The 22,956-nt window shown below is 40.4% G+C and overlaps 1 protein-coding gene and 1 non-coding gene across 6 annotated transcripts in view; one reads left to right on the top strand and one right to left on the bottom strand.

Moving 5' to 3' along the window:
* Positions 1 to 22,956, top strand: part of LOC136873775 (calpain-7) — a 144,459-nt gene that overhangs the window by 62,737 nt on the left and 58,766 nt on the right. For all 5 annotated transcript variants that reach the window (XM_067146987.2, XM_067146988.2, XM_067146989.2 and 2 more), the window contains one exon: positions 11,654 to 11,844. In XM_067146987.2, the coding sequence (XP_067003088.2) occupies positions 11,654 to 11,844 (191 nt within the window). The remainder of the gene's footprint in view (positions 1 to 11,653; positions 11,845 to 22,956) is intronic.
* LOC136875144 (5.8S ribosomal RNA) lies at positions 6,182 to 6,336 on the bottom strand. Its single transcript, XR_010860394.2, has one exon. It is a non-coding gene; the product is annotated as a 5.8S ribosomal RNA (ribosomal RNA).

Below are 22,956 nucleotides of genomic sequence, written 5' to 3' on the forward strand. Positions count from 1 at the left end.
TGGGAATGGCGAGAAATATTGATTTTTAGATTTGAACACCATCTTTTAGCCTGATCCTTGAACCATGTGATTAAAAGTGTGACATTGACGTGACCATACAGAAAAGTCTTCAAAATCTTTGGGAACAAGCCGTGCAATCTAACAAAACCATACATTAAGTCAAAATGGGAATTTAACATTGGCGACTTACGGTGTCATTTTGTTAATGAAGTTCCTGCATTGTATTCTTGTACCAAAATATGAAATAATAACCAGTTTATGCATCAAGATAATGCATAATTACAATTATAGACATTTAATGGGCTGCATATTTTATAACTGGCAATTTTAACTAAGATTGCCTGCACAGGAGCCTGATCATAGTGCTGTGATTTGTTTCTTCATGCCAACAAGCGCATCGCACAATATAAAAATAACTTTTATCACGTGGAGAGATATGCCAGGTTTACATGAAGAAATAACTTATTTCTTAGCTGCCAGTGGGTCATATGAAATTTTTTTGTGACTGGACATTTGGTCTCAAGAAAAGGTACCATGTGACACATACTTCTTACTGATTGATATTGCCTTGGTCACTTAAGATAGCACCCCTGAGTCAAAACGTAACAAAGCTGTAATCATTGGAAAAGAAATTGGCAACCAGTTAATAAATATGTATGACTGGCATATGGTTCAAAAAATGTTCCTTAGATCACATCTTTCATTTTACTGTGATAAAGAATATGCCTGTGGACTTAACGTGTGAGCAAAAATTGTATGGTCCAACTGTAATTGTGAAGATTTGCGAAGCAGAAAATCTTCTTCAGAACCTACCTAAGAAGTTTGAAGCAAAAGGCATGACTGCAGAAAGGATGAAATATGTATTCAACAACATTTGAGAGTACTGCACAGCAGAAACAAGGGATTCGGCCAAACGACATGAAGGCTGCTTAACCCAGACCAAGTAGAGAGACGAATTGTGTTTGCAAAAGGAATAGCCTTATGTAATTAAGAACATTCCAGAAAAATTAACAACAATTCAGTTTTGTTACTACAGGATACAAGATAGATTAGTAATGTAAATCCTTAATTGATACTGACTGTGTGTAGTTTTGGAACTATCTTTTAAAATATCCAACATTATTATTATTATTATTATTATTATTATTATTATTATTATTATTATTATTATTATTATTATTATTATTATTATTATTATTATTATTAACATTAGCATTGCTAGTAGTATTATAATTATTATATCCTTATCTTATTTGTACATCTTAAGACAGAGTTCGTATGACAGACTTCTGCGTATGTGAATGCCGCAAGACTAAAACTTTCTTTTTTACTTTTTCCAAATTTTGAACTTGTTTACATATTTAATTTCTGGAGAGTAAAATTCCTAAATATTTATAAAAATTGTATTACGCAAAGCTGATATTCCTTTATCCAGTGAAACCGTCAAAGTTTTTAAAATTTCTTAAATTTCCTTAAATAAATCCTTAATACAGTATATTATCATAGTACCATACCCCATTTTCCAATAGATTTTCTTGAAATTCAATAAATTCTCTCTTACAACTTCAAAGACCGGGCGAGTTGGCCATGCGGTTAGGAGCGCACGGCTGTGAGCTCACATCCGGGAGATAGTGGGTTCAAACTCCACTGTCGGCAGCCCTGAAGATGGTTTTCCGTGGTTTCCCATTTTCACACCAGGCAAAAGCTGGGGCTGTACCTTAATTAAGGCCACGGCCGCTTCCTTCTCATTCCTTGGCCTTTCCTGTCCCATCGTTGCCATAAGGCCTATCTGTGTCTGTGCGACGTAAAACAAATAACATTCCTGATTACAACTTCAAAGTTACATAAAGGAATACTGGGCGAGTTGGCCGTGTGGTTAGGGGCGCACGGCTTTGAGCTTGCATGCGGGAGATAGTGGGCTTCAATCCCACTGCCGGCAGCCCTGAAGATGGTTTTCCATTGTTTCCCATTTTCACACCAGGCAAAAGCCGGGGGTGTACCTTAATTAAGGCCATGGCCGCTTCCTTCCAACTCCTAGGCCTTTCCTATCCCATCATCGCCATAAGACCTATCTGTGTCAGTGCCACATAAAGCCACTAGCAATACATAAAGTGATCAGTTTTTAAGCAAGAGACTTCTGGTTTTCACTAAAATGGTCACAAATTTGTCTACTATCAAAATATAAAATAAACCAAAAATGCAATTTTCCGACTTAAGGTATGGTTTCCTGGAGAGCGTCACATATCACGGAGAACAGTAGTTACCTGTCTCCACTTGGACGATGCTGCGCTAACCTTCGTGCGGGTATCAAAAGTACCTTATGTGACCAGACATCCAATATTTTGTCAACTAATGAAACAAATGCATCCTTAATTTTAAGTTAGTTTAACAGAGTTGAGTTATGAAAATTAATATAAATCAGATTAGCAATTTTTCTGTGCTGAAGTAAGAAACAAACACATAGATAGTTGCTGTGTCGGAGCCATGGCCACAGGTAATTTCAGCGTTGAGTTCGTAGTGTGGGTGTTAGAAATAAGTGAATGGCAGAATTTAGGTTTAGAAAAAAAATTGGCCTGGAGTCTCCTTTTGCGAATGTTGTCAATTCACGCAATTTCCGATCTTTATCGATTCAGTTACATCTTCTTGAGCGTCTTCAGGCGTACCTATCTCCATAGCCTAGACGGGATCAGTAGACACACTCAGTTGTGGCTTGCGGCGATCTGCTTTCTCGTGTATTTTGAACTTGTTTGATTCCTTTTGACTCGTTCTTTCTTCTTGTTACTGTTTGAGATATTGAATCATTTAGGAAATGTTCAGAACATTCTCAAATGTTAAACAGTTTTGCATGCTCCTAGTTAAGTTTTCTCACAAATGTTCATACAGATATTGATAGACCGTGCGTATATGAAATGAACAACAACTTGCATATGTGCCAACAATGTGCAGTCCCAAGTTATACTGATGACTGAGTGAAATGGCCGTGCGGTTAGGGGTGCGCAGCTGTGAGCTTGCAGTTGGGAGATAGTGCGTTCGAACCTCACTGTTGGTAGCCCTGAAGATATTTTTGTATGGTTTGCATGCACCAAGCTCTGATTTTGCCTCAAAATGGCAGATGTGTGCTCCGATCATTACTGCCCCATTGGGCTTTGAAAGCTATTTGGGTAGACTCTTTCAGCCTTCTGCATTTTAATTCTAATTTTATTAAACACAGTGAGTACATTAGATTAGAATTGGTTTTCACCAGTCTTTTGTCAGCATGTTTAAAGATTGAGTTTTGTTTCCACATTTCGCCAAATGGTACTTGGGGCATGGTTGGTTGCACAATTTGCAGACTCAGTCCTCCTTGGGTTTGTGGTGTGCTTCATTCTGACATATTTTCCCATGGAAACCGTGGGTGGCAAATCTTTTATAGAAATGGCGGAGCTCGAAGTTCGCTCCCTTCCAGGTTTCTGTTTTCATTGCTTCTGTGTCCATTATTTCTCTCGGTGTCTTGCTGGATTTATTATATTTCTCCTCGATGGTGGTTTTGTATGCTTGTGTTTCTGGTAGCCCGAAACAACTTCTTATGTTTTCGATAAAGGAGGATTCCTGTGTTATTATACATGCATAACTGTTCCTTGTGAACCTAGATATTAAGAGAACTCTTCTTAGAAATCTTGGTTTAACATTTTCTAGTTTTCTAATGTTGTTCACCGTCAGGTAGAGCCATATTAGTTGGACTTTTAGCTTTTACAGCGCTTAAAACTCTTCCAGCCGGTTATGAAGAGTTGTGGTCTACATGGAAGAGTCTGAACAGGCTGCGGTCTGGGGTCAGTCGATCTAAGAACAATATGAAGAAGTGGGGTCTATCTGAAGAGTTAACCCTCTGTGCCTGCAGAGAACAACAAACCATGGCGCACCTCCTTCTTTGCAACTCCTGCCCTGTCGTTTGCACCATGCAAGATTTAGTGAAGGTCACACCAAATGGTCGAGATCTTGCCATTTTCTGGTCCGATTGATATAATTCTTACTTTGAATGTACCTCTAGTGTGTTTTTTACCAGTTAGGCCTATCTAATTATTTCTCATTCTTAACTAATAATTTATATGTTGTATTGCTTCTGATACGAATAAAATAAAGCGCTACAGCGGTTGGCAGGGGAAGTTTCTGGAGTTTGGTGATGTCATATTTTGCTTTCGTTGTGGCTATTGCTCTATCTTCCACATTTAAAGTCGCTTATTATATTTCTGCTAGCTTTTATAATTATATTATTGAATACAGTACAATTATACAATATTTTTTTGCACATGCAAATTTTTAACGAGGGACTCGGTACTGGAAAAGAAATACATATTCTATGCCAAAACTGACAAAATGTAGATATTGATCCCATTAGCTTACCATGATCCAAAACATGTAATAATATCATAGTTCACATGTACTCAAACTATATTATACACTTGTAATTTTCAAAATCACCCTAAAACGTGATGATTGGAAAATATCACAATAATTTAAAGTCTATCAAGTTCCACCTTTTCAATACTAATACAATGTTGTTGGATGATATTTACAACATTATTTATTATTACAGTACATGTTTCGGTGCTCTATTAAGTCACCATCATCAGCTGATTTAGAAAATGTGAAAAAACTTGGCGATATAAATATTAAATATTAAACAAAATATTGTCATAATTAATTCATACATATACATATTTACAACAGAATATTTATTGATTAAATCCTAAACATCTATTATGTTATATTAAATTTCCCTAATATGTAACAGCTGATGATGGTGACTTAATAGAGCACCGAAACATGTACTGTAATAATAAATAATGTTGTAAATATCATCCAACAACATTGTATTAGTATTGAAAAGGTGGAACTTGATAGACTTTAAATTATTGTGATCTCAGTTCAATACGGAAAATAAGATGAAGTTTCTTACGTTTAATTGGAAAATATATTAACTTTTATAAAAATGCACTAAATTTTCCAAATCAGTAGAAATTAGCATTTAATTATGCATATATAATGATTGGATTGTGGGAAGACTTCATTTATAAATGTAACACAAAATTTCTACCAAGAAGTTTCTCCTCCTTCATTAAATACATTTTTTGTTGGAATGAATTCCTACATCAATAAATCTAAGTGTTCATTGTCTTTTTCAGTGTTGTGAATAAATGATTAATAACTGGCTTTTCTGTACTAATAGTCGACAGTCTGGTTTTGTCTGGAATACTTATGTAGTTTCAGAATCATATTTGGGCCAGTAAGCATTCCAAAAATTTGAAAGTTTTAAATTTGAAGTAACTGAAATAACATGTGATGACAATTTTCGATACCAGATTTTAAAGATTTCATTGGGGGCTACAACGGCCGAGTAGAAACCCGTTACCACCCTGATGCCAGATTGCTCCGTGCAGGGGACGGACCCATCTGGCCAAAGCAGGGTAAGAGGCGCGGATAAGGCTTGAATCTCCCCGGTGGAGATATTTGGGGGTTTTGTTTACCCCTGAACGATTTCACGTACTCTTGAACTCTCTCTTCAAAGTTCTTTTCAACTTTCTCTCACAGTACTTGTTCGCTATCGGTCTCGTGGTTGTATTTAGCCTTAAATGGAGTTTACCACCCACTTAGGGCTGCACTCTCAAGCAACCGGACTCTAAGGAGAGATCCTCCCAAAAGCCGCAGTGGTCTCTATGGGCATGGCACCCTCTGCGGAGCATGGCCCCATTCAAGAAGGACTTGAACTTGCCGCAGGTTCCTGGGATGAGTGGACCTTCCCAAACACCACATTTCTCGGCAGGGTGAACATGCGAGATTAGGTGCTGGGCTCTTCCCAGTTCGCTCGCCGCTACTAAGAGAATCCTTGTTAGTTTATTTTCGTCCGCTTAATAATAGGCTTAAATTCAGCGGGTAGTCTCGCCTTCTCTGAGGTCATGTTTGGTTTGTGCGTATCGCACAAAATGTTCGGTCGCTGCACACACAGCACACACTTTCGAGCTTGGTCGTGGGGCAAGGGCAGCGAAACGGCACAAACCCTCCCGTCTCACACACTCTCAGTGGTGGTGGCGACCGGTGCAGCTCCACCGAGATGAAGCTCTCAAGAGATGCGACGGCGGCCGTGGCCGCACGAACCGTGCCGCTCCCACCCTTCGAATGCCTTGTCGCATTCAGTTTTAGCAACCGACCCTCAGCCAGGCGTGGTCCGGGAATGGAATCCATGGACCGCAATGTGCGTTCGAAATATCGATGTTCATGTGTCCTGCAGTTCACATGTCGACGCGCAATTTGCTATGTTCTTCATCGACCCACGAGCAGAGTGATCCACCGTTGAGGGTTGTTTTCTTTCATTTTTCGATCTTCTCTCCACGGTGAGTGGAGGTGAAACAATCATTTTCATGGGTTTCTCGTCACAGAGCTAAGAAGTGTTTCGAGCATGGGCGTTGCGTTCATTTAAAACCTGCCCACCGGGCCGAAGCTGTGACAGGTCTCCTCGTGTTATCCCTGCTCCACTGAGCGAGGGAGGTAGGTACCCAATGCCGAACGTCTGTATCGAAGGAGAGGCGGACCGCGATACTCTCCTGTCTGCGACGGATGGAGCCGCCGCTTCCAGAGTACGTACGGGACTTGCCTGAGCTTGCAACAGCGGTCTCGGCAGGAGTCTCGCTCCTTGAGGGAGTCTTGCTGGAGGAGGGGACCACACAAGGCGATCCGACTCCTCCTCCTCCTCCTCCTCCTCCTCCTCCTCCTCCTCCTCCTCCTCCTCCTCCTCCTCCAAATGTTTTTTGATAAAACAATTTTGGTAATGATCCTTGTTATGATTTTTTCTTCCTCTAAATAATAAAGTTTGGTCATCTTTCCAGACACATCGGAAACTGCGTGAAGCAGATCCCACTCACCGGTCCGAAGACCTCACTAAATCATTCAATCGGTAGTAGCGACGGGCGGTGTCTACAAAGGGCGGGGATGTAATCAACGCGAGCTTATGACTCATGCTTACTGGGAATTCCTCGTTCATGGAGAACAATTGTAAGCCCCAATCCCTAGCACGAAGGAGGTTCAACGGGTTGCCCAGTCCTTTCGGACTAGGACATGCTGATTCCTTCAGTGTGGTGCACGTGCGGCCCAAAACGTCTAAGGGCATCACACACCTGTTATTGCTCAATCTTGTGTGGCTAGAAGCCGCCTGTCCCTCTAAAAAGATTTGTTGTCGCCGGTAGCACGAACGGATACCGGATGCAACTATTTAGCAGACTAGAGTCTCGTTCGTTATCAGAATTAACCAGACAGATCGCTCCACCAGCTAAGAATGTCCATGTACCACCAGCCACCAAATCAAGAAAGAGCTCTCAATCTGTCATTCCTTCTGGTGTCCAGGCCTGGTGAAGTTTCCCGTGTTGAGTCAAATTAAGCCGCAGGCTCCAGTCCTCGTGGTGCCCTTCCATCAGTTCGTTTAAGTTTCAGCTTTGCAACCATACTTCCCCCGGAACCCAAAAGCTTTGGTTTCCCGGGAACTGCCCGCCGAGTCATTGGAGGAACTTTGGCGGATCACTAGCTGGCATCGTTTATGGTTAGAATTTGGGCGGTATCTGATCACTTTCGAACCTCTAACTTTCGATTCTTGATTAATGAAAACATACTTGGCAAATGCTTTTGCTTCGGTCCGTCTTGCAGAAATCCAAGAATTTCACCTCTAACATCGCAATACGAATGGCCTCACCTATCCCTATTAATCATTACCTTGGGTTCCAAAAACCAACAAGATAGAACCAAGGTCCTATTCCATTATTCCATGCATACAGTATTCAGGTGCAGTCGGCCTGCTTTAAGCACTCTAATTTGTTCAAAGTAAACATGCTGGCCCACCTCGACACTCGATGAAGAGCACCGCGGTAGGATTTCATCGAGGTCCATTTACGGCGCGCAGGAACCGCACGCGGGTTAACCACGGTGGTCGTGCCCTTTCGACTCGCCACCACCGGCAGGGCGGCCCACGAACCACGCCAGTTAGACACTGACGAGCGATAAACCGACAGCATGAGACACAAATCCAACTATGAGCTTTTTAACCGCAACAACTTTAATATACGCTATTAGAGCTGGAATTACTGCGACTGCTGGCACCAGACTTGCTCTCCAATGGATACTCGTTAAAGGATTTAAAGTGTACTCATTCCAATTACGGGGCCTCGGATGAGTCCCGTATCATTATTTTTCGTCACTACCTCCCCGTGCCGGGAGTGGGTAATTCGCGCGCCTGCTGCCTTCCTTGGATGTGGTAGCCGTTTCTCAGGCTCCCTCTCCGGAATCGAATCCTGATTCCCTGTTACCTGTTACAACCATGGTAGGCACAGAACCTACCATCGACAGTTGATAAGTAGGGCCTGGATTCATATGCACTAAAAACTCCAAAAATATGCATGCACATATGCACTAAAAATGTTGAAAATATGCACTAAAAATAAAACAAAGTACACTTAACAAACATATTATTTAATTTTAACTCAGTATTAAACTGACAAACATGTTTCATTCCTTGCAAAATGATCCATGGTAGTAGGTTATGTAGAGTTTTTCACTGTTTTCAGGGGTCAGTGACTTTCTGTTGTCGGACAGAATTAATTTATACGCTGAAAATGATCATTCTACATCGATGGATGTAACTGGGCAATACTTGTACACTGGCATTGACTACCCTGAACATTCTTCTGGCGAAGATTGCCTGATTCCACTTATGTAGTTGCTTATGGATCGAATCTTCTTCAGTCCTGGGTTTGAGTCCAACACCGCACTGAGTTTCCTTTTAACTTTTCTCCAGCTTCACTAGAGGCACCATTTAAAGAACTAATAATGTTTTGAATTAACTGAAGGGATTCGTGCAGGGTTGCATCACGAGTTTCTAGGCCTTTAATTGCCTTCGAAAGTTAAGAATAATGCACATGGATGAAACTGATATCTTTATATACAGTTTCAGATTCAAATGCTCACTTTGCTACACAAACACTCGCAGTATGACTATCATCAATAGTTATAACTACATCTTTTACTTTATTAAAGTTCTCGTGATAGAACGGTACTGCCGATAACCAAGTTCCCCATCTTGTGAGGACAGGTTCCATTGGAAGAGGAACCTGAGGCAGATGAGTATTGTACAACTGTAAATGAGCCGGTGCTTTTAGGAACAGTTTTTTCCCACTTGAAATTACTTAGTTGACAGATGGAAAGAGGGTACTGGTCTGTATCTCTTTTGCAATACGATGCAATCTATGGGCCAAACAAGTGACATGGATGAGATTTGGAAAAAAATACTCTAAAAGACTGACCAGCTTTCAACATATACGAAGCCGCATCTGTAACTAAAAAGCGCACTTTGTAACAATCGCTCTGTGATTCACTAGGCCACAGAAATCGCAGGGAATCGTTAACAAATTTTGCAACTGTAGCGTGGTTGGTTTTTCTAGCACTTTGCATGAAAGTAAATGAGTTTTGCCGGGTTCTTCCGGACATAATTTACCCACTGTGAAGTTCGCAATGTATCGACCACACGAATCGGTTGTTTCATCTACTGATATCCAGACACAGTCCCCTCCTACGTCAGATCATATTGAATCACTGACAGAGGCGTGCAGTGAATGTAAATAGTTCTTCCTAACGGTAGATTCATCTGGTATCCATTGATTAGCGTAATACTTTTCAAGAAACGAGCGTAGATGTGGATTATTCAATTTATCAGTGGAATGTTGCTGCACATAAAACCTTTACAAATATCAGCAGAAAATGTACTAACTACACACAGTGTTTTTACGTCGGTTAAAAGTAGCTTTTGCGTATTCTTACTCTGCTCATTTGATCTGAGATGTGAAGTTGTTTTCGAATGCTGTTCAGTTTCAAATTTTTTAATCACATTTTACACTCTTGTTGCACACTTGACAGTTTACTACATCACCGTCACTTGTATAGTCGCTATTGGCTGATATCCACTCCAGTAAAACACTACAGTAGACCAGCAATTTAACAGATGAACGCACTTGTTTAAGCAACCCTTGGGAGGCTACTGTAAGGATAAAGGAATGCCAGAAAGAAGGAAATTGCTGTTGTGAAATGGGTCATTATCCATCTACATGCTTGTATTACGACACTGAAAGCCCTTTCCTTGATCAGGGGAAGGCTTCTCGTGTTACCAAAAGCCAAGGGATGTACAACATATAGAGTTCATTAGATTTATCATTTCATTCAGAAATCTTAAATAATCAATCACACATAAAAGAAAAATATGCCTGTATATGCACTAATGTTCAAAATATACACTAACGCTCAAAATATGCATTTGCATATGCGCATATGCATTTTAAAAATATCCGGGCCCTATTGAGAAGGCAGACATTTGAAAGATGCGTCGCTGGTACGAGGACCGTGCGATCATCCCAAAGTTATTCAGAGTCACCAAGGCAAACAGACCGGACAAGCCAACAGATTGATTTTGATCTAATAAAAGCATCCCTTCCACTTCTGGTCGGGACTCTATTTGCATGTACTAGCTCTAGAATTACCACAGTTATCCAAGTAAAGTGGTACGATCTAAGGAACCATAAATAATTTAATGAGCCATTCGCAGTTCCACCTTAATTTGGCTTGCACTGAGACATGCATGGCTTCATATTTGAGACAAGCATATGAATACTGGCAGGATCAATCAGGGAGTTGACTGGCTCGAGAGTGCTGCCATCTTGAGGTACTAACCTACCGGCAGCAGCCCTGAAGATGGATTCTCATGTTCATATCAGGCAAATGCTGGGGTTGTACCTTAAGGACACAGCCGCTACCTTTCCAATCCTCGCCGTTTCCTATTCTTGCATTGCTAAAAACGCTTGATGTATGAGCGTAACGTTACACCATTAGCAGAAAAAAAAAGTTGCGGTACTAAAATCTCTGTGTTCTGGATTCTGCATTGTAACATGTCTAGTGAGGTGTTATCGTATTGATCTCAGTGGGTTCTACTCAAATACAGCAAAAACAAATCAAATAGTGGTCCTTTGAGAAAAATGTGGCATGTAGAAATCCAAAAATGTTCTTTCTTTCATGGTATGTCACAACATACAGACAACAAATGGCTTAAAAATAATCAAGAACACATTCGAGGGAATAAAGCGGCTTGTCCGAATTCCAAAATCACTGGTGCAGAGCATCTGAAGTCTTACCAGGAGCATCTCAAAGTTACAGCTGTTGAGCATTGTGAGGCAAGACGGCCCCGTGATAGAAAGTGATTTGGGACTCGTGGATATGGATACTGTTCATCCTGGTCTGATTGACTTTATCTTGAAGATGTGAAAATTTATATATACAATTAATAAATAAAAATATCAACAGTAACATTTTGAACAACAATGCCTATCACGCGGTGCATATTTTGTGTGAAAATTTATGGCTATGGCCCCAACACAGCCCTGTTCAAAATGTTTAAAGAATATATTCATAAGACAGGCAGAAGTAACATTTTTTGTGTTCTTAACGTGTTCATTGTGTTATTTGTTGTTGCTTTTCAGTTTTGATTTGCTTTATTTATATGCTTTCATCAAGCATTTGTGGCTCTATGCTAGAGTCAGAAATGCTGTGTCAATTCCCTTTCATCATCTAGACGATTGTTTACTATCCACAGGTAAATACATGGTCAAGTTACATATCAACGGTGTCCCTCGGAAGGTGATCATCGACGACCAGTTGCCTGTTGGTAAACATGGCGAACTGCTCTGTTCATACTCCACAAACCGCAATGAGCTCTGGATATCTCTTCTCGAGAAGGCATACATGAAGGTTATGGGTGGATACGACTTCCCAGGATCAAATAGTGTGAGTTTTACAGCATTGTGTACTGTAGTGAATATTAGGTTTTCATGACCACATTATCTTCTTTGATTTTCTACTCCAACAGGCCAGGTGTGGGAATGTACAATCCTCCTCCCAAGGCTTTTTCTGGGGTTTTTGCTATTTTGTTTTATATTTTTTATTTGAATAGAGATTTGCTTAGGTGATTTATGTAATTCACTGTCAATAGTAAATCACCATTCATATAATAATAATAATAATAATAATAATAATAATAATAATAATAATAATAATAATAATAATAATAACAACAATTTCGTGTGGCTATTTCTAGCCGGGTGCAGCCCTTGTAAGGCAGACCCTCCGATGAGGGTGGGCGGCATCCGCCATTTGTAGGTAACTGCGTGTTATTGTGGTAGAGGATAGTGTTGTGTGAGTTGCAGGGATGTTGGAGACAGCACAAACACCCAGCCCCCGAGCCATTGGAATTAACCAATGAAGGTTAAAATCCCCGACCCAGCCGGGAATCGAACCCGGGACCGTCTGAACCGAAGGCCAGTACGCTGACCATTCAGCCAACGAGTCGGACACCGTTCATATAGTACACGCAAACAAAAATAAAGTATTCTTCTTCGGGGATAGCTGTACAACCGGGAAATTTCAGAATGAAAAATACACGAGGGTTGATTCAGAAATCGTGGAAACTATATATATTTTTTTATCTCGAGAAAGCTCCAACACAGGAAATCTACTAAGTACAATTGGACATGTATGACAAGGACTTTTAGGGGTGACACCACATGGGGTAGGGATGCAGCAACTTTTGGTAAGGAAAAAGAATAAACATGGCATATTGAAATCATTGTTTTATTTGTTGTATTCTCATACAACCTGTAAATAATCATTTGTATGTATCGTACAAGCTGTTGAGCACCCTTCAGAGTAGTCTCCTAGGTTGTCTATGGTTCGTTGCCAACAAAGAGGAAGATGGAAAATACCTTCGGCTGCATGAGATTCATCAATGTGCGCTACCTCATGTCAATGTCTTGTTTATTTTGGCAAAGTGTTTCCCATGCATTAGGAATAAGATGGAAGTCATGTGGACTAAGATGTACGAATGCTACTCGACTTTGATTACTTCCATTATGCACTGCTGTCATCAGACAACTGACATAGAGAGCCAGAATGGTACATCCATACCCCATCTGTTGGCAATATTAGGAAATTACAAAGTTCATTTAACATACTTTCAAGTGTATATATTACGTGTTTGGCGTCGGTACATTTTCGGCAAATAAAAAGTTGTTGCCATGACTTCTGAATCGACCCTTGCATAAGCTTGTTTTATCATATAATTACTCTATGAAAATTTGAATGGCATTACAGTAAATTATTATCTCTTTGATGCTGTTACCATATGGTACCCCTTGTTCTAGGGCAGCTATTCCTTGTGAATTCTCTCTTTCTTGAAAACAATCTCTCATTTTCATTTTCTGCTGGTAGAGGGATGAACTGTGTTAGTCTTTAGCTGTCCCTTGCTTCATCTACAAAGCAGCAGATTAAATACTGGAATGCTCATCCGCCAACTGCGCCATTTAAAAAAAATGTTTATAAGGAGGTGTTATTCCTCTATCACTTGTCATGGCTTGTGACAGGCAGAGCCTGGCGTTCCATATACTAGGCTCAGGTCAGCATTTTTCTTGAAATAAACTATCGGCTTATTAGATCATGTTAAGAACACAGAGTACATGCCAAAGAGATGTTATATACAGAATAAAAATGGTGAACCGGACACCACTTACAGGTGGTGGTGGTAGAGGTGGTGATTATTGTTATAAGAGGAATTACAACTGGGCAACCATCCTCTATTAACACTAATCAGAGAGAAAATATGGAAGGAGTCTGATGCTTCAAAAAATTAATGTATCGGCCTAAGAAAGACAAGGGCCACGAAGAGCATGAAAATAAAAGGCTCTCTAGGCTTCCGCACATTGGAAAAGAACGTGAGTTGACCGAGGGAGGTCGAATAGGATAGATGAAAGTGAGGCACCTGACACAACTAAGTGGAAGCAATGCCAGGACTCAGCTGCAAACCTAGTGGTCACTAACCCACACTCCCCCAACATATAATAAGGTAGAGAAAGGTTTACCTATTCAATAGATGTGTGTTAAAATGATGTGAACTATATTGTCATGGAAACATCATAGGAACTAGTTTCAACCTTACATTACAAGGTTATCCTAAGCCATTACATTAACCATAAATTGACAAATTATTGATTAATGAACACTGAAACACAAAACATTTAAAATATGTAGCAAAACAAAACTTTGATGACCATTATAAAAATATGCTGAGTAAAACCATTGTCTTCCCATTCTTTGCTTTGCTATATTCGTGTATAAATATGGTAAAATAGTTTAATTGAATGACATTATGTCGGTGCGTAGTATGAAATACAATAAATCTAATTCTTAATGCGTTATATTATGAGTTATTACTTGTAGGATATAATGTGTGATAATTTTGTTATGCTGACTGAAGAGGACATCTATAACACTGGATCTATGGACTAAAGTGACCCAGAGGACAGGCTTTTGTGGTTGTCAATATGGATCAAATATATTGGTCAAAATATATGTCTGAAAGGAAAAGAGAGAATCAAGTGCAGTGTATGAAGAAAAGAAACTATGTGTGTTGTATGAGACACCCCTCCCTACCCCCGTCCCCTGCACAGCTTCAAATTTGTCAGAAGACTCCAGTAACATGAACCACACCAAGCACCATTTTTTTGACCAACGGAACTCAAAATTCCATCTACAATATTCCTAAAGCTTCCACATGTATCTGGATAATAAAACATCACAGTAGGTTTCCAGAAACCTCCATATGTATCAGAATGATAGTGGATTATACCCAATAGTGGTATGCTATAGGTATACTGAAGTGGTTAATTTTAAATCCATATTTCTTACATTGTCATTTTGTTGTTGTGTGTTGTGAAGATGGATGGTAGCCTATTGATATGCTACAGGAATATTGAGGTGGTTAATTTTGAAAGTATATTTATATATTTTAATTTGCTGTGTGTCGTTTCAGAAAAGAGTATAACCTAGCCAGTATATCCTCATATCTTTTCAGTTCAACAGGTGGTCAGGTTAGGTAAGCAAGTCAGGAAATCATCAGCCTATGACCCCAACACGCTAGAAGATATATTAGTCTCCTGCTAAGTTCATATCGTGTATCATCAAGTGCACTGGCGCCCAATCAGTTTTTTCGTTCCATAACATGGTATTAAGTAAATTATACCCAATATACGAATATTAGAAAGTTTTCTACAGTTTTTGACTGAACAGATTTTGAGGTTGTACGAATTTACAATGCGTCTTTAGAGGGAAATCATATATTAGCCTTACTTAACATCTAATAAGATACTTGAAATGTGTTAAAATAATAATTAAAGGTTTTACAAGAGTTAGGTGTAGCATGGTGTACATATGACAGTTATCCCCTCTAAAGCCTTCAATATCTATCCTGTATATTCCTTACTTTAGGTCTTAAATTATATCTAGGTGTCCTTATTTCTAAGTCCTCGTCTCTCTTAGTCCTCGCTGTTTAACTACCCTCGGTCACACAGTCCTCTCTTTGGCACTGTCGCCGTCCACAGTTTGCAGCCACTTTTTTCCCATGGGGTATCTGTTGAATCCATTCAATGGTGTCCTTGTTCCCGGTGGTGACGATCCGCAGGTCCTCGCGTGACAGTCCAAGTTCTGCTGGCTTTCCCCTCGTTCTCACCTTTGTATTCTGTCAGGGCCCATGCACCTTCGTAGTCTACCAGTGTGATGCACAGGACGGGCTCGCACATCTCGGACTTGGCCTTGTTGAGTCTCCTCTTTTTCCGGGGTGCTGAACTCAGTCTTACTGACACATGCTGGAACGAGTGACCAGGTCAGGTGGCACCTTCGTGTGTTGGTTGTCGGTTTGGACCCCATTGGTGCTCCGGTCTCCTAGAGGGAGTCCCGCTAGCTGTGTCATTGCCATTGCTGCCTCTATCCCCTGGTATATCATCTGAGCCTTCTCGTAGTTTAGCTTCATGACACCAGAGTCGCCATCACTGCTTATAGGCTTCATTCATGTCTCCACGGCAGTTGTATTTTCACACAGGGCACTCTCTTCCTCTGGTGGGCCTTGAACTATGGACTCCACAACTGGGAGCATCACTTTGGGTTGGGCCAACTGGGCCTCTTTTTTCCTTGAGTTTTCCAAACTGGGTCTGAATCAAGGAAATTAATTGTTCAAACATCGCCACAGTCATCTGGTTGATCTTCATTTTAGTGTCCAAGAGTCCTGTCGCGATCACCAGTTCATTTACAAAGTGTATCCTCCTAATTCAATACATCATATAATTCCATCACTATATAATTCCTCACTATTACCCTTTTCCTTTCAAGATTCCATAATCTATATCCATCTTAGGTACCTGCTTTATAACCTATCATAATGCATGACTCTGCTCTGGGATCTAACTTTCTGCTGTCTGTCCTCACAGCCCATGCCTGTCATCCAAATACTTTCAATCTGCCTATTTCTTCCTGATCCAACTTCCTATTGAACCACAGTTCATACTGTGTCTGAAAATTTATTGCTGAGGATGGGCACCCATTTCTTAAATACACTGCAGTCATTACCACTTCTCCCCAGAATTCCTTTGGTAACCCTGACTGGATCAATAGACATCTAGCAGTATCAAATATCGTTCTATTCTGCCTCTCTGCTAATCCATTTTGTTATGGAGTATACAGTACAGATCTCCTGTGAGTCATCATCATCATCAGTTTTCCACTCCAGTTGCCCGGATGTGGTTTACGAGCACTCTCCACTTCTGTCTGTCCATGTACCACTCTTCTCTCAAGACGACATCCCAGCTGACTCCTCTTGTTCCTATGTCCTCTTTCACTTGGTCCAGCCATCTCTTCCTAGGTCTTCCTACCGGTCGTTTTCCGGCCACGACAGTGTGTAGCCATTGTTTTGCTGTCCTTCCATCGTCCAATCGTTTGACATGGCCAAACCATTTCAAACGGGCCCTTGTCACTTTTTCATTCAGGGATGGGTACACACCAGCTTCCTCCCTTATTCTTTCATTCCTTACCCTGTCCCTTTTTGTCTTCTGTACCATAGTACGTAGGAACTTCATTTCTGCGGCTTGTAGTTTGCTATCCACTTGTTGGGTTGTTGTGCAGGTTTCTAGGCCATATGTTAGTATGGGGGTGAAGTATGATTGGAATAGAATCTGCTTTGATCTTAAGGGAACTTGTTCGTTCCAGAGGAGGTTCCGAACTTGATGGTAAAACTGAGCTGATTTTTGAATGTGGTTGTTAATCTCATGCTGTATTTTTGCAAGTGTGCTTGAAACCCGCTACATGTATACTCTGTACCATTGTCAGATTGCTCTACCTTAATTCCTACACCATGTAACTTTTCTACATTTGCCTGATACCTATTAAACACCTCCAACACTTCATCCTTATTTTTCACACATACAGCCACATTAAATCTGGAGTATCCATCAATCATTGTTACAACATATCGAGATTTCCCAAGTGGTGATGGACTAATTTTTTCAACTATATCAGTGTGCACAACATCAAGTGGTTTTTCTGCCTTACGCTCACAAGACTTAGGTACTCCCTTGTTACTTAGTTTCCCCTGAATGCATACAGAAGTAGTATTAATAGCATTACTCCTTTTCAATTCTAACATAGGCAATTTAAACAAAGCTTCAGAATGAACATGTCCATCTCTCTCATGCCACAACCTAACCTGCCCAACACTTTTAAATGCTACATTGTTATTACATTTTTGATCTATTATTTGATCAGTCACTCACAGCTATAATATCATTTCTCCCCTCTATTTGTACTACATACACATCATTCCCCCTGTTTGCAACAAACAATGTTTCATCTCCATTCTTATCTACAACCACTGCTTTCTCACCTGCAAATCCTACTTTGAAACCTTTGCTGGTTAACTTACCAACTGATATTAAATTCTCACCTAAGTTTGGTACATACAACACATCCATAAATGTAATTGTCCAGCCTGTTGACATTTTTACGTGGACCTTACCTATACCTTTGATATCCAGCTTACTGTTATCTCCTATTTCTACATTCCCGGTTACATTTGTTAAAATGTCTATAAACATCTCCTTTATTGGACACATATGATGGGACGCACCTGAATCGGACAGCCAATCTTTAATTTTCTCAGTTCCTACAGAAACTACCATGCTCATTGCCTTATCTCTACATGTATAATTTCTGAGCTTACCACTTTTCCACTCGCATTCACTGATCTACTCTCCTGCGTTGATTCGTCACTCTTCATTGTTGGACATACTTTTGAATAATGTCCTGACTTACCACAATTGAACCACTTTTGGGTACTGCGACAATATTTAGATACATGTCCCTGTTTACCGCAATTGTAGCAACTATATTTTCCTCGTCCCACGTCTTCCTTCTTGATATCTCGCTTCTGTTGAACAACCATGGCTTGAGCTTCATCCTCCTCACGTTTTCCAGTGTCGTAAGCCTTTCCTCCATTTTGTTGCAGTTTCCTTCTGTTTCCTCAGTGAGTAGTCTCGCCTTCACCTTCGAGATGGTCAGTTTCGCCAAATCAGCTTCCAAGAAAGGTATACAAGCTGCATATTCCTCTGTAAGATTTCCGATCATTCCTGCAACTTGTTGATCTGTGAACTTGTATCCCGCTTTGCTCGTTCTCCTCCACAGTTGATTTACTTTTGCGAAGTATTCTTGAACACTCATGTCCTTGGGCTTCACAAAATGAGTTAACTGTTTCAGGGTCATAGCACCATTCACTAGGCCTCTGTCATTACATAACTCATCCAGTTTTTCCCATGCCTTTTTCACTGATTCAATATCTGCAATGTCGCTTTCAAAATCTTCTCCCACATATTTGAAAATAACTGCTAACGCGATTGCATTGTTTTGCGCTCGCCGTCTTGTTTCTGTCTGAGGCAGTTGACAACCTGGTGTATCCTCATACCCTATTACTGATTCCTATACATCTTTCAACAACAGCTCTTGTTTCACCTTTAATGCCCACGAAAAATAGTTCACTGTAAGCTTGGCCACATTCCTATTCAGTGTTTCTTCACCGGTCCACGAGGTCGCCATTTTCCCCGTCAATAATGTCACAACTTGTTTCATCCGACGTTAATTCTCGTTACTCCATTTCCACTTATATTGTCCGAAATTTACTGCGGCGTTTTGGTGCTCTGGAGCTCTGGGCCCATAACCTGTAGATATATCTTCATTTCTGCTCGTTACACTGGTTTAGGTAAGCAGATTATACCATAGAAACACCAGCTTCCTCACACACATCCATTTATTACAAGCTGTTGACTACAACTAAGTATCACACACATCAAGCAGTTCAAACGTTCAAAGAACAAAAGCAAACAAAGACAAACCACTCCACTCAATTATCTGAGCTACCGACACATAACCTCATTGTTGTTTTCCTTAAGATATATACAAGATATTTACATGACATTTTATTTTTGTGAGAAAACCACAATATTCCAACATCTGGCTTAAGCCCTAATGAGCGGATTTTCCCAGTAGCCGAAACTGAGATTTCCCTACCTAGAAGACTGTTCAAGAATATACCCTCTGGTGGCCTTTCCTTAGCTTTGTAACAACTATAGTTCCATTTCCAGAACCAACACTGTATCCTTGAAAATCCTTGAAAATCATTTTTCTGAAAATGTGAGAGCTCTAATATGGTATTTTTACTTCAGTTTAAACAGAATAATATTCATTTTAAACATGAATTTTTAACCTTGTGTTATAGGTATGTCAAGAGACAGTTTGAATTATTTGCAAATTTGAATTAAGCAAGCTCTACTGTAATATCCCACATAAATTTATCTTGGATAGAGAAGGTAATACCATATTATCATCACCATTTGTTTTCCAGCTTCAGTCAGGTCAGTATGTTAAAATGGGACCTTTTCATCTTCCTATATCCATCCTACCCATCCACCACTGCTGGCTGCTCTTTAACTGTGTTCCAATCCAGGTTCATTCTTATTATGTTGTTCTTGATTGAGTCCAGTTGCACTAGTCTGGGTCTACCTTTTATTCTCCCTCCTTCATAATTGCAGTATCCTTTCTTCATTCGTCATAACATATCCAAAAAGTCGTCGAAAATATGTCATTGCCAGGAGATCCTGTGGATAGTCTGGCTGGAGTGATGAAAGTGAAACACTGTACTAACAATTCCAGCAAAGTAGCGACTAAGAGATAGCTACAGAACTTTTGACCAGCTTAGACTTATCTCGAAGGCAGAAATGGACAGACAGAGTTGAAAATATGGACTCTACCCACTCAAGCAGGGAAGCATGGAGCCTTCTGAGGAGATTGGGAGGAAGTGGATCTGTATGCAGAAAACCTTCAGGAGTATGACCAAATTGCTTCCCACATCATTACCACATCAAGAGTGCCTCCCGACAAGAAACATACCAAACATATTAGACGACAGCTTCGTGATTTGAAAAAGACAACATCTCCCTCATCTGAATATACACGTCCCTTCACTTTTTTAGACATTGACATGGGACTAAAGGACCTCAAACCTTTTAAGTCACCTGGTTTCGATGCCATCCATCCAGAATTTCTGATTCATTTGGGAGGATATGCTAAGAAATGGTTGGCAGAGTTCTTTACTGACATCCTGCTGACTGGTCAACTTCCATTGGAGTTCAAGAAGGCTAAGATAATTTCTATTCTGAAACCTGGCAAACCCAGCAACAAGGTAGAAAGCTATCGACCCATCGCCCTTCTTAGCTGCTGCTAAAAACTTTTTGAAAGGCTGATATATAACAGAATAAGTAGCGCAATCCTAGAGCATATTCCAGTTGAGCAGGCAGGCTTCAGATCAGGACGTAGCTGCTGTGACCAAGTATTGTCTCTTACATCCTTCATTGAGGCAGGATATCAAATGAAGCTGAAAACATCTGTAGCATTTGTTGATCTTACTGCTGCCTTTGACACTGTATGGAGGGAAGGCCTTATCTACAAATTTCTTTTTATCATACCATGCAGAAAGATGGCTCAACTGATTAACATGTTAAGTGATCGGAAGTTCCAAGTAATCACTGGAGGCAAGATAAGCAAGGATAGGAAGCTAAACAACTGATTGCCCCAAGGATCAGTTCTCTCACCATTATTTTTCAACTTATATCTCTCTGACCTTCCTAACACTTCATCCAGAAAATTCTGCTATGCCGACGACTTGGTTCTAGCTGTACAAGATCAGGTAATGGAGACGACTGAAGAGATTCTGACCAAAGACCTGTCTTTACTGGAAAATTACTTCAAAATCTAGAGACTTCAACCCAGTGTGAGTAAAACAGAAGTGTCTTGCTTCCATTTAAATAATCGTTTGGCGAACGTGAAACTGAATGTTAGTTTCAGAAGGAGAATTCTTCGTCATAACTGGAACCCAAAATACCTTGGTGTCATCTTGGACCGTACACTATCCTTCAAACAACACCTCCTGAACTTAGCACAAAAGTTGAAGTCTTGAAATAACATCCTTCATAAACTGTGTGGAACTACCTAGGGATCTTCAGCAACCACTTTGCGATCTTTAGCCCTGGATTTGGTGTATTCAAGTGCTGAGTATTGTGCACCTGTTTGGATGAACAGTCATCATACAAGGCTTGTTGACACCCAGCTTAATACCACAATGCGCATCATACCTGGCGCAATCACATCTACTCCAGTTCATTGGCTTCCACTGCTAACTGGTATAATGCCACCTGATCTACACCGATCTAATGCCCTTATGAAGGAATTCCACAAGATCTCAAGAAATCCTAGTCTACCCATGAATAGTGACCTGCCACTTCTGAATCTTAATAGACTGAAATCACGCCATCCAACTCTGCGTGATGCTGCTAACATGGATGCTAAGGATTTTAAATCTCTTGATGAGTGGAAAAGTAGATGGGAAGCAGCAACGGATGTGCGCCTTCATACCTTCTTCTCAGGTCCCGAACTTCCAAGTGGATCCCACCTACCACGCAAGACCTGGACTGCCCTGAATAGAATCAGAACAGGACATGGCCGGTGCAGAGCTGCTCTCCATAAGTGGAAAAAGCTACCTAATCCAGGCTGTGACTGCGGAGCTCCACACCAGACTGTTCATCATATCGTCAGGGAATGTAAGATTCGAGCGTATCACGGTAATGAAGATGACTTCCTGCTGGTATCTCCAGAAGCTGTACGTTGGATTGAAAAACTTGATATTCAATTGTGAAGCACAAATTAATTTGTTTCTCAGCTGTAAATATGTGTATATATATATATATTACTGATATTGTCTGTATAAGCCATACGCTAAATAAATAAAATCCAAAAAGTTTCTTTTACTCCAATTTTTTCCTGACATCTTACTCCATCCTTTATTGGTGGTGATTTTTTTTCATACTTCTTAAAAATTCCTTTTAACTGGCTTGTATTTTATTCTCCTGTCTTTTCATCATTGTGTAGGTCTCTATTGCGTAAGTCATTGTGGGGCAATAATACATCTTATGCTTCACCTCTTTACACTTCCTTGGTACTCCCTTCTTCCAGTTTAAGTTAGGTTCCTACCTCTGGTAAAATAAATTTTCCTATTGTATCCTTGTACCGATCTCCACGTCCATCCTGTATCAGTTTGCTTCCCAACTACTTGAAGCTTTCTGCAGTTTCAAGGCATTATTATTGTGGTGGTGGTGGTGGTGGTGGTGGTGGTTTCTCATGAATGGGAACAGCGCCATCCTTTGCCCAGAGCATTTCATTGATTAGTGAGATCAAGGAGTGAAAGTCCTAGAGACAGATGTAACATAGTGTGTAGAGGGCGCTCAGCATTTGGTGTCTGGCCTGCTCTCTGTCCCATACAACGCTGCTGGGTGGTCTGAGTCCCCAATTTTTACTTCTCTTCCTCGTTTCTACAGCATTGTCTTGCTTTTCTTCACACTTATTTTAATTCCATGATTACCAATAAGCTCGCTCAGTGTGTCAAAGTTAACCTTGAACTTCCTCTCATTTTCTCCCTAC

The sequence above is a fragment of the Anabrus simplex genome, chromosome 5 (genome assembly GCF_040414725.1).
Source record: "Anabrus simplex isolate iqAnaSimp1 chromosome 5, ASM4041472v1, whole genome shotgun sequence".
NCBI lineage: Eukaryota > Metazoa > Arthropoda > Insecta > Orthoptera > Tettigoniidae > Anabrus > Anabrus simplex.